We start from the raw sequence: 12,094 nt of genomic DNA on the forward strand, positions 1-12,094 counted from the left end.
ATGAGAAAGGCCAGGACGGGGCACAGGCTGTCCGGCCCCCTGTTGGTAGTGGCCTTATTGGTGCTGAACTGGGTCACCGAGGAGAACCGGATGCTCATATGCAGCCCCGTAAAGGGAAGGGCATTCACAGTTTGTGGTAAATTCATCCTGAGCGGTGACTTCAGCTGGAGTGTAAAGGGCAGCACCTACCGAGGCAGAACAGTGTGTTTTGCAGATCCAGGACAATAGTCTGTCTTTGGTGGTTTGGGGGAGTGGTTGCAGTGGTGGGGTTGGGGTGTCAAATCTGCCTGAGGGGAAATCTCTGATTACGCAGAGCAGGTGAAATTTGGGTTAATTTTTCCTGATGCATGAACGCACCAGGTGATTCTATTTAAGTAGTAAGTACTCCATCTTCATTAACATCTATCTAAAGTGTTTCGTAACAACACTAACATTGTTCTGATTTTAGAGCACCTTAATTCTGGCTGTTTGAGCTTTTAAAGTAACACCGAACCGGGTCATTTTTATCCTCAAAATTGCTTGACTCATTTTACATTGGAACTCACTTTGAGTAAGAAGATATAATGATCTTCCTTTATATTGCCAAGCACTGCATAAGGCTGTTTATAAGCAGTATATGTTCTACTTTTATTAATATTTCTTTAATAGTAAAATAATGTAAGGTTTTGATTTTTCCCCTCATGAATTGCAAATCATAGCTTGATGTCATTAAACCTCACATAATTCAAAAAATTCAAGTTCAGTCTACCTTTTCCAGATGTTTTATATATTTACTAGAGGCCTGGTGCACGAAATTCATGCACTGGGGGTGGGGGGGGGTATCCCTCAGCTTGGCCTGTGCCCTCTCGCAGTCTGGGAGCCCTCGGGGGCTGTCGGACTGCCATGGAGGCGTGAGAGGCTCCCGCCACCGCCACTGTGCTCACCAGCCTTGAGCCCAGCTTCTGGCTGAGCAGCGCTCCCCCTGTGGAAGCTCACTGACCACCAGGGGGCAGCTCTTGTGTTGAGCGTCTGCCCCCTGGTGGTCAGTGTGCATCATAGCAACCGGTGGTTCTGCCGTTCGGTCGATTGGCATATTAGCCTTTTATTATATAGGATATTCCTGGGAAACTGAACCCCTCTGGCAGGCACTTCCCCCTGCTTTGTGATGTGCTCACACTGCCAGTTAGCCTTTGAGTGTGTACATCTTTTCTACCTGGTATTATTGTGTAGGCAGGAATTTCTAGTATTCATTTTTTAACTTCCCACAGACTGTTTTGATTTTTTTTTTTTTACTAAATTAGTCCTTGTGAGGGTTTAGTTACTAGACAAATTAGTAGGATAGGGCATTCAAAAAGAAATTTTGCTGCAATTAAATTTTAATCTTGCCTTTTTGAATTGTGAAGTGTGTCCAATATATTTAAGTACCTTTGTGTTAATTTACAGCAGATTTATTTAAAATATTTTAAGATAATGTAGAGGTAGTAGTAGGATTTTTATTCCATGCTTATCTTAAAAGAAAAATACTACTCACCTAGTTTGCAGTTGTTACCTTGTCAAAGCGGATTTTTAATAGTTATAGCTTGAAAAAAATGTCTTTTTATTAAGAGTCAGAAGTAAGCATTTCTCTTGTGAACATTCTTGTAACAGCATCATGTCTTTGATGGCAAAAAGGGAATGATGACTTAACCCAGTTTTCTTTGTAACCTCCTTTGGAGCTTTCACTGTTTAAAGAGGAGTTAGTTTCACATCAGGCTTAGGCAGATCTTCTCTCACAAGTACATGTCAATTCTGCTCATAGCTCCCTTTCCTCTTCCAGTTCTTACTCAGTTGAGCTTCTCAGAATAGAGAACTTGGCTGTGGGGGGCAGGAGGCGGGAAAATGCAGAGATGTGTTGGTGGCATCAAAAATTGCTCACATCAAAAAGATGCAAGTGGAGACTTTAAAGCCACTTGATACTACCTTCCAGAACAAGCCTTCCCATTCACCAGATGCCTGATCTATGTGTCTTCTCTCTCTCTCTCTCTCTCTCTCTCTCTCTCTCTCACACACACATCTTTCTTGTCTTAGTTCTTGTTTTAGTTTTAAGAACAATGAAGAAACCATTACTCCTTTCACTTTTACTCTTTCCTTTTCTTATCCATAAGGAGCTGGAGATACCAGTTTCTAGATTTTTATATAAACATTTAAAAGAAAAGTATCCTGTGGAAACCAGTGTTTTCAAGACCTCAAGAGCCCCCTAAGTGCCCAGAATTAGTTTACACATTTTTTAAAAAAAAATTCTGGCCTTTTCTCCTTTAAGTAACAATAGTCAAAATGAATTATGACTATCTCTTACATAAATTACTATTTTCCTCATTTGCTTTTTAAAAAAGAACTGTTTTCAGAAGGGCCATTATGTAGTTTCTGAGAAAATTTCCAGGTACTTATATTGTTTTATTTGTCATAGGAAGGAAAATCCCCTCGGCAATGTCTGAAGGAAGGAAACTGCAGAGCTTTGAAAAATTCATTTTTTGAATGTAAAAGATCAATGGTAAGAAAAGATTCTTAAAAGCTTACGTTAAAAACTAGCTATGTAGAATTAAATACGTGAGTGACTTGTAATTAATAGGTGGTAGTGACGTTATCTGTAACTTGAGGGAGATAATGTTAGGTAGCTTCATGAAAACCCATAGCTGACTATTATTCTGCCACTACGCTAACTATAGCTGCTGACCTTTGTGAATTTCTGAAGATGAAAATGAAGTCTTGGCAAGTATAATTTAAAGTAGTAATTCACTATTAGTCCTCCAAGAAAAGACTAATGTCACACTTAACTAATGCAACTTCAGTTATACATGTTTGGCAAAAACCTGAAACAATTTAAATTGTGCTGGTAATTTTACTTAGTATTTCAAACAGTGAGTGTAGGACTCAGACCGAAGGTTAGATGGGAAGTTTGAATTATCTTTCGCTCATAGTACAAAGCATCTCATCATCCTGATTTTGATTCCCATGTTTAAAAATTAGTCATTTTTTGAAAATATGGCTCAGCTTCGTGTAGTGATCAGATGAAGAAATGGCTGTCTGTCCCACATTGGTTATGTTGGACTCATTAATAGGGTTTATCTGTAAAATAATTCCTTCCTGTAGAATTTCTAGGGAGTGATATTGACAGCCTATGCAAATTTGCCTTATATACTCTTCACCTTCCTCCTCCCCCCTACGAGGCTAGACTGAGAGGCTTAATCCTGTCTGTCATCAAATGAGTAGGTAACTGAAGGATTTTTAATCCCCAAATGGCTATGTATTACTTACCATTTTTCAAGGCTCGTTCTTTTTTCAGTTGCTATTTAAAGATTTCAGATACATTTGAGTATTAACCTAAACAAAACTTAAGTAGAAAATAGTTTGCTAGAACAACATATGTTGAATTTAATTCAGAGAAAAAGATCAATGTAATTTATAGTAAACTTGAGAAGAAAATCCTTAAATGGATTTTTTAAGAAAAACCTTAAATGGAACTTGTTTTTAATGCCATCTTTAATATTGTGGGTTCTTTGTGGGGTTTTATGGTAGTTCTAACAATTGCCTTTAAAAAAAAATTCTAGTCTTTAATTGTTTTCTGTTTCTCCTTCATTCTACTATTTTTAGGTTTAATTTTTTCTTTTTCTAAAGCTTTAAGATAAACACTTAGCTCACTTATTTTTCAGTCTTTTTGCATATATGCATTTATATTAAACTAGAGGCCCGGTGCATGAAATTCATGCAAGAGTAGGTCTTCCTTCCCCCAGTAGCCAGCACCAGCTTCCCTCTGGCACCTGGGACCCGGGCTTCCCTCCAGCCGCTGGCAGGCACCCGGAATCCGAGCTTCCCTTGTAGCCCAGCTTTGTCTGAAAGGTTGTCCGGAAGGACATCCAGTCTAATTAGCATATTACACTTTTATTATTATAGATGTCCAGAATAGACAAATCTACAGCAACAAAGATTAATAGTTGTTAGTGCAGGTGAAGGGGGGAGAAGGATTAGGAAAGAATGGGAAGTGATTTCGGTGATGGTTGAGTATGCTAAAAACTTTTGAATTGTACATTTAAAATGAATCTGTTGTATTGTTGGCAGGAAATGGCACCAGGCGTTAGAGCAGTGGAGTTCAGCAACCTTGGTACATGAGTTCTGGCTAAGAAAGAATTCAGATGCAAGACTCAAATTATAAGAGAGTTTATTTAGGAAGTCACAGAGCTAGAAGTGAGCCATAGAAGGAATGGGCTCAGGAAAGGAGTTATAGAGGCAAAAGGACTATTGGTTCATAGGAGAAAGAGAGAGGCCAGGAAAATGCCTGGGGGAAGGGGGTGGGGAAAGGCGCAGGCTGCTCCATAGAAAGAGCTTTGACAATTGTCTTCTTAATTGTGCTGAAAACGGGTTTACTTCTTTCCAGTAGTGATGCCCTTAGCAAACTTGTATTTAATTATGTTGTACAAAATTTGATTTAATTGTACATTTATTTTCAGTTGGATGCCAGATCAAGATTCAGAGGAAGAAAAGGATATTGATAACTATTATGTTGAAACCAAGATGAATACAACAAGGATTTCCTCTGGTCATTAAAACACAGAAACCAAAGTTGGAAACATATTTTTTCCTACACCTGTTTGGTTGGACCTGGAGCCCTGGAGAGAATGCATGATTTCTGTTTTTTAATATCTATAAATAATTTTATTGTTCTGAGTTATTTTTAGAAGAAAAATGTAATTGACCAGTTATGAGCAAGGGAGCATAATAAATGCGTTTTAAAAATGGTTTTAAAACAATTTTAAAACCAGTTTGCTCAGTGGTTAGAGTGTCTGCCCGCAGACCAAAGGACCATGGGTTTGATCTTGGTCAAGGGGATGTACCTGGAAGGGGCACAGGTGGGAGGCAACCACTTAATGTGTGTGTGTGTCTCTCCCTCTCTTTCTCTCCCCGCACCTCTCCCTCCCTTCTAGTCTCTGATAAGCAATGATGTGTGTGTGTCTCTCCCTCTCTTTCTCTCCGCACCTCTCCCTCCCTTCTAGTCTCTGATAAGCAATGGAAAAAATATCCTCAGGTGAGGATTAACCAAAAATAAAAAAAGGAATTGTTTTAAAGCACAAAGATAGTTATTTTCAAACATGATTCAAACAAATGACACACTTTGTACATCCTTTGTGAATATTCTGAAAGCCACTGTTGGAACTGTTAAAATCAGTAACATGGAGCCTGGGAGAAAATGTCTATTGGGAAAGTTTAGGATAAAACTCTCTTTTATTTAATGTCTTGTTTAGTTATAAGTTGTGTTTGATTTCTTGGAGAAGAAATGCTTCATTTGCACTGATTCACTGACTTAACAGCTTCATAACTTTAACATCATGCACCAGACGTAGCTGGATTCTGTAGCCTGGGCGCTCTCCTCCCTCACTGGACTGTTTTTGTTTTCCTGGCTTCATTTTCAGGCTGGCCCTCTCTACATAATTGGAAAGAGGTCAGTGTCAGCCAGAAGCACACATCCTTAATATCCATGATCCAAAAAGAAGAGAGAAAACTTCCTTTCTTAGGGGCCACTAGTCAAATTCCACGAAAGGACTATTGTCTTCCCTGAGTCACCTGCCCTTGAATTAGACCAGTCCCTGTGGGAAAAGGAATAGGGCCACGATGTCGGCCAGGCCTGGGTCTCATAATTCCCATGAGAATCACATTGGATGAGTGACGGGCCTCATCCCAAAAGAAAAGGATTCTGCACAAACAAAAAAGATGAGTTCACTATGGAAAGCAAAAGTGGAAACATGAAATGCTTGAAAAAGTTTACAATCAGTGATTTTATTCTGGTCACTTAATACAGTACAGAACTGTACTATATAGTAAAGTTTTCAACTTTATTTTCAGTGTTGAAGAAAAATGAACCACATCTTCATAACATCCACAGGTCATCAGAGTTTAAGCAGTCAAGGTATTCTATAGCTTGTTTTCTTTTGCAAATGTTCACCTAAAGCGAGAATCCTTTTTGCAGAATCCCAGAGGTCTATTGTATGTACTACTTTCACTGAGAAAGGGAAAATGCTGGATTTTTTTCAATTAATTCTTGTATAACTATTTAAGTGCTACAACTTTTATTAAAAGGAACTTTGATAAAATTATGTAATAGTTTCATTGAGAGCTTCATTTGGAGAAATTCACGTTATGAAATTTACCTTTGCCCTGCCAGTGTGGCTCAGTTGGTTGGGTGTGATCCCTTGCACCAAAAGGTTGAAAGGTTGCTGGTTCAATTCCTAGTCAGGGCACATGCTGGGGTTGCAGGTTCAATCCCCGGTAGGTATGTGCAGGAGACAGCTGATTAATGATGTGCTCTCACATCGATGTTTCTCTCTCCCTCTCCCTCTCAAAAATAAAAAATCAATGAACTATTTTTAAAAATATTACCCTTGAAGTATATACAATTCAGTTTTTTGTTTTTGTTTTGTCATAGAGTTGTGTAACCATTACCACTAATTCCAGAACATTTGGGGTTTCTCTCCAAAAAGAAACCCCATACCCATTCCCCACTTTCCCCCCACTTCCAATAACCATTAATAACTGTGTCTATAGATTTGCCTGTATGGAATTATATGTGGCCTTTTTTGACTGGCTGCTTTCACACAGTATTTTCAAGGCTGTAGCATTTATTTGTACTTCACTACTTTTCACTGCAGAATAATATTCCATAGTATAGACATTCCACATTTTATTTATCCATGAGTTGATGGACTTTAGGTTGTTTGCACTTTGGGGCTATTATGACTAATGCTATGAACATTCATGAACAGGTTTTACATGGACACATTTCATTTCTTCAGGGTATATAGCAGGTCCTAGAAGAATGTCTATTTGTTCAATGGTGTTTTGTTAGAACATCGATGAGATGTTGTAGAAACTTAACTCTTATATCAATTAGCCTGTAGTAACATTGGTTTCATTGTATATTGTTTCACTTAAAGTCCAGAACCTATGGATGATGTTAAGTGAGGACTTACTGTATACCTAAGGATGGTATTACTGTGCGATGTAACAATGTTTTGATGAACTGCCAAACTTTCTTATAGTGGCTACACCAAGAAAGTATGAGGATTTCAGTTTCTCCACACCATCAACAGTTATTATTTTTCAACTATTTGATTATAGACATTCTACCAGGTTTGAAGTGGCATCTAATTGGGATTTTGATTGGCATTTCCCTAATGGTTAATGATGTTGAGCATGTTTTCATGTGCTTATTGGCCACTTGTATATATAGAGAACTGTCCATTTTTTAAGTTATCTTTTTATTGTTGAGTTGTAAGAGTTCTTTATATATTATATATACAAGTTCCTTAAAGACGAATGGTAAATTTCTTCTCCCAATTTGTGTTTTGTCTTCACTTTTTTGATGCTGTCTTTTGAAGCACAATTTTCAATTTTGATGAGTTCCAATTTATCCGTTTTTCTTTTGGTGTATCTAAGAAAACCACTGCCTAATCCAAGCTTACGGAAATTTATTCCTGTTTTCATCTAAGAGTTTTATAGTTTTAGCTTATGTATAGCTCTATAATCCACTTAAAAATAATTTCTGATACTTCTATTAGTAACTATATAGTTGTCATAAAATACACAATGTAAAATTTATCATCTTAACCATTTTTAAGTATGTAGTTCAGTAGTGTTAAGTATACTCACCTTATTATGCAACCAATCTCCAGAACTTTTTTCATCTTACAGAACTGATATTTTATACCCATTTTATACAACTCCCCATCACCTTTTCTCTCCACCCCGTGGCAGCCACCATCTGCTGATGGTGAGCACCATTTCATCATTTAATGTTTTTGTTGACCATTTGTAAATCTTTGGAGAAATGTCTACTCAAGTTTTTTTGCCCAATTCTTAATAGGGTTGTTGGTTCTTTTGTTGTGGAGTTCCAGGAGTTCTTTGTATATTCTAGATATCAGTCCTTTTCCAGATAGATGATTTGCATATATTTTCTCCCATTTCTTTTCACTCCATTGGTTGTATTTGATGCATAGTTTTAAATTCAATGTAGTCCAGTTTGTTTTTACTTTTGTAGCCTGTGCTTTTGGTGTCATAGCCAAGAAATCCTTGCCCAATCTAATTAAGCTCTTCCCTTACATTTTATTATATTAGTTTCAGTTCTTATGTTTAGGTCTTTGATCTAGTTTGAGTTACTTTTTGTATACAAATGGTGTAAGGTCTAATTTCATCCTTTTGCATATGATACCCAGTTTTCCCCAACATCATTTGTTGAAAAGACTGTCCTTTCCGCTCTGAATGGTCTTGGCACTGTTGTTGAAGATCATTTGTCTGTATATGCCAGGGTTTATTTCTGGCTTATGTCTGTCTTTATGCCATAACCACACTGTTTTGATTACTGTAGCTTTGTAAGTTTCGAAATCAGAAAGTATAAGACCTCCAACTTTGATATTTTTTCAAGTTGTTTTTGCTATTCAGAGCCCCTAGAGATTCCATATGAATTTTAGGATGGATTTTTCTGTTTCTGCAGAAAACACCATTTGAATTTTGATAGGGATTATATTGAACCTGTATATCACTTTGGAGAATATCGGCATTTTAACAATGTGAAGTGTGCTAATCCATTTACATGAGAGGACTTTACATCTATTGGTATTTTCTTTAATTTCTTTTAGCAACATTAGGTTTATTTCTAAGTATCTCATTCTTTTTTATGTGATTGCAAATGGAATTGATTTCTTAATTTTCTTTTTAGGTTTGGATGATGGGTTAAGTTTTTATAATTTTATCGGGAAATATAGTAGACATACAGAAAAATACACCAAACGTTTGTATAATGTTAACTAATAACTATAAATCATCATGTTACTACCATCCAGGGAAACAGACATTGAATGAACCCCCTGTAATCCTGACTTTTCTCAGAGGCCCTCCTGCTCACCCCCGAGAGAAAAACCACTGTTCTGGTGTTTGCCAGACTCTGCTCATAAGTTTTTCTTCTTCCTTGAGCTTGTTGCATTTGGCTCCTTGTGAGGTGTTAGAATACAGTCGTCCCCCCTTATCCGTGAGGTGCCTTGAACTGTGGATAGTACTGAGTCCTATATATACTATGTTTTTTCTTACACATACATACCTGTGATAAATTTATAAATTAGGCAAAGTAAGAGATCAATAACTAAATAACTGAACTGGGACAATTATAACAATATACTGTAATAAAAGTTATGTGCATGTGGTCTCTCTAAATATCTTATTGTACTGTACTTACCCTTCTTGTAACCTGTTGATCTTGGAAAATGAAACCTTGGATAGAGGGGTACTACTGTAACAGGTTACAGCACTACACCAGAGAAAAGCAACATGATCTAGTGCTGAAATAGGAATTATTTTAATTGAACACCAAAGAAAATTCATTTACCCATCTATTCATTCCATAAACCTTTTTGAGTAGCTCCTTTGCAACAGTCATTACATTTGCTGTTTTGGACACAGAGTAACATGCTGGACAAAATTAAAGGTAAGTTAGCATGAGGGATAGGATATACATGATATAATGGTCATATATATTGAAAATTGTATGAGGGAAAGTATTTTCCTAAAAGGGCCACTCATTCTGTGGAGAGAAATCGCCACAGAGAAAGGCCTTGGAGAAATGAGAAGGTTGAGTGATGGTGGTCCCTATCAGAGAGAACGTGGACATGCACCTGGGCTGTGTGCATGGAATTATGGGTGGGTTGAAGGGATACAGATCATAGTGGCTGCTGGGATGTGTTGGGCAAGGGAGAAGATGACCCCAGGTGGAAGGCGGGGTCATTTATCAGGAAGGCTCAGCCTGCTTGGAGGAGGATGCAGAAGTTTGGCGTTGACAGGCTGTTGGAGACACTCATGTACAATAGGATGTGTTTGGATCTGGACTTAGGCTCAGGTAGACCTAGAAATTTGGGAGTCATGAGCAAATAATTGGTCATATATTCCATAGGAATAGATAAGGCTTTTTAAGAAAAGCATTCAAGTGAGAAGAAAGTTAAGGACAGAAACCTAGGGAATACCGTAATGTTAGTGGTGGGTGGAGGATGACAAGCAAATCAGTGAGGAGGGATGGTAAGCGGTAGGACCACCAGGAGGGAGGCACAGAGCCAAGGGATGGCGAGTGCAGGGAGGGGGAAGCCATGGAATGCTGTTTCTACATCCATCTTGCTGATAGAGATGTCTTGCCCTAGCCAGTTGGTGGATAGAGCGTCAGCCGGTGGACCAAAGGGTCCCAGGTTCGATTCCAGTCAAGGGCACATACCTCGGTTGCAGGCTCCTCCCTGGCCTGGGCCCTGGTTGGGGCTTGTGCAGGAGGCAACCAATCGATGTGTTTCTCTCACACTGATGTTTCTCTCTGTCTTTACTGCTCTCTTCCACTCGCTCTAAAAATCAATGGAAAAATATCCTCAGGCGAGGATTAACCAAAAAAAAAAAAAAAAAAAAAGTCTTGTTCCTCACTGTGGAAGTTCTCACTGTCTCAGCTTTCTTTCCCTTTCTGTTACATGATACAACAGCGTGTCGGCACCATGAGGTCTGTATTTGAATGCAGACCTGCCAAAAAGGCCCCTTGGGAGCCTGTGCAGGAAGGAATCCTGGCAAAGATAGTGCTGAGGCACAAAGGGAGTCGAGGGGAAGTTTGCGGTGTGACTATCCTGTACCTCCACACTTGGGATTCTGTGTCACAGCTTGGTAGTGATAACTGTAATAACAATAAGGCAGAGTTACTGCCCATTTGCCAAATCTTAGCAGAGGATGGGGAGAGGCGTTCTACCCACAGACAGGGACGGGTACGCCAACTCACCTTCAGTGAAGTCAGGACTTGTTTTCAAAACAAGCATCAAAAAGAAAAAGGTATGTTTGACCACATACAAGTTTAAAACTTCTCAATCCCCATATCGTAAAGCTAAAAGACAACTGACAAATTGGTTTTAAAACTTGGCAACATATGACAGATTGATATGCAGTATTGTATATTACAAACAATCCATAAAAACGACCACCACTCCAATGAAGTCACAAAGTAGAAATATAAATAAAAGTATCGATGATGTTCAGTTTTCACAGTAATCAAAGACATTGAACTTGAAATAAGATGCCATTTTTAACATCAGTAATAATAAAAGGAAAAGGCACATGCTACAGGTGGGAAGCCTAACTTTCTGGGAATAATACAGGCAAACCTCATTTTATTGGGCTTTGCAGATACTGTGTTTTTACAAATTGAAGGCAGGACCTTCCACCAGCAAAACGATTATGACTTGCTCAAGGCCCAGATGATGGTCAGCATTTTTAAATAATAAAGTAATTTTTAATTAAGGTAAATACATTGGTTTTTTTAGACAAAATGCTATTGCACACTTAATGGATTGCAGTAGAGTGTGCATATTTATATACAGTGGTAAACCATAACATTAGTGTGACATGCTTGTGATAGTCACTTTATTGTGGTGGTCTTGGACCCAAACCGCAATATCTCCGAGGTATGCCTGTTATGAAAAATTCAAAAATTTAAAAACATTTACACTGTCCTTTAATTGTACATTTCTACTGTCAGGAATTTATCCAAGGGAAGTCACTGGAGACATGTGTCTAAAAAAAGGTACAAGATGTAATCTGGTTATAAGGAACAATCAAACCATTAATGAAACATCTTAGCAAGTGATGCAGATCACCAGGCACCCAGAGAAGATGTGACCCATATCAACGGACGTGGCCAGGAACATCTAACATGTACTCAGCCACGGCGCCTCACAACTGGGCGCCTCACAACTGCCTTGTGAAGAACGGACTGTTGTGTCCATACTTCCCACATGAGGAAGCAGAGCCTCAGGGCAGGCAACTTGCTCAGTCACCAGCCAAGGAGTGACAACAGGATTGGTACCTGGGGCTTTGTGAAGTGGACGTCCATGCTCTTAGTCCCACCCTCCTATTCCCCTTCACTTCCAATTGAGTGAAAACGGTCATAAAACAAGTCTCTCACGGGCCCGTTTACAAACACCGAAGCACGCAATGCAACGCCCATTAATAATCGTCCAGTCAGATGCCGGCCAGAGAACCCGTCCTCCTAATGCAACAGAATGAGCCAGTCAAGACCAAG

General features: G+C 38.7%; 1 protein-coding gene across 1 annotated transcript; it reads left to right on the forward strand.

Annotated features, from left to right (window-relative positions):
- Positions 1 to 4,753, forward strand: LOC102258501 (cytochrome c oxidase assembly factor 5). The gene is made up of 3 exons (XM_005862241.2): positions 1 to 108; positions 2,426 to 2,509; positions 4,464 to 4,753. The coding sequence occupies exons 1-3, from the start codon at positions 1 to 3 to the stop codon at positions 4,503 to 4,505; spliced, it is 234 nt and encodes a 77-aa protein (XP_005862303.1). The 3' UTR covers positions 4,506 to 4,753.
- Positions 4,754 to 12,094: the final 7,341 nt, after the last annotated feature.

Source organism: Myotis brandtii, unplaced genomic scaffold, assembly GCF_000412655.1.
Source record: "Myotis brandtii unplaced genomic scaffold, ASM41265v1 scaffold1612, whole genome shotgun sequence".
Taxonomy (NCBI): Eukaryota; Metazoa; Chordata; class Mammalia; order Chiroptera; family Vespertilionidae; genus Myotis; species Myotis brandtii.

What these genes read in the sequence shown, in the direction of transcription:
- LOC102258501 (XM_005862241.2), top strand. Translation starts at nt 1, where the DNA reads ATGAGAAAGGCCAGGACGGGGCACAGGCTGTCCGGCCCCCTGTTGGTA. An exon ending in GGATGCTCATATGCAGCCCC is followed by an intron (nt 109 to 2,425) that starts GTAAAGGGAAGG and finishes TATTTGTCATAG; the next exon opens with GAAGGAAAATCCCCTCGGCA. An exon ending in TTGAATGTAAAAGATCAATG is followed by an intron (nt 2,510 to 4,463) that starts GTAAGAAAAGAT and finishes ATTTATTTTCAG; the next exon opens with TTGGATGCCAGATCAAGATT.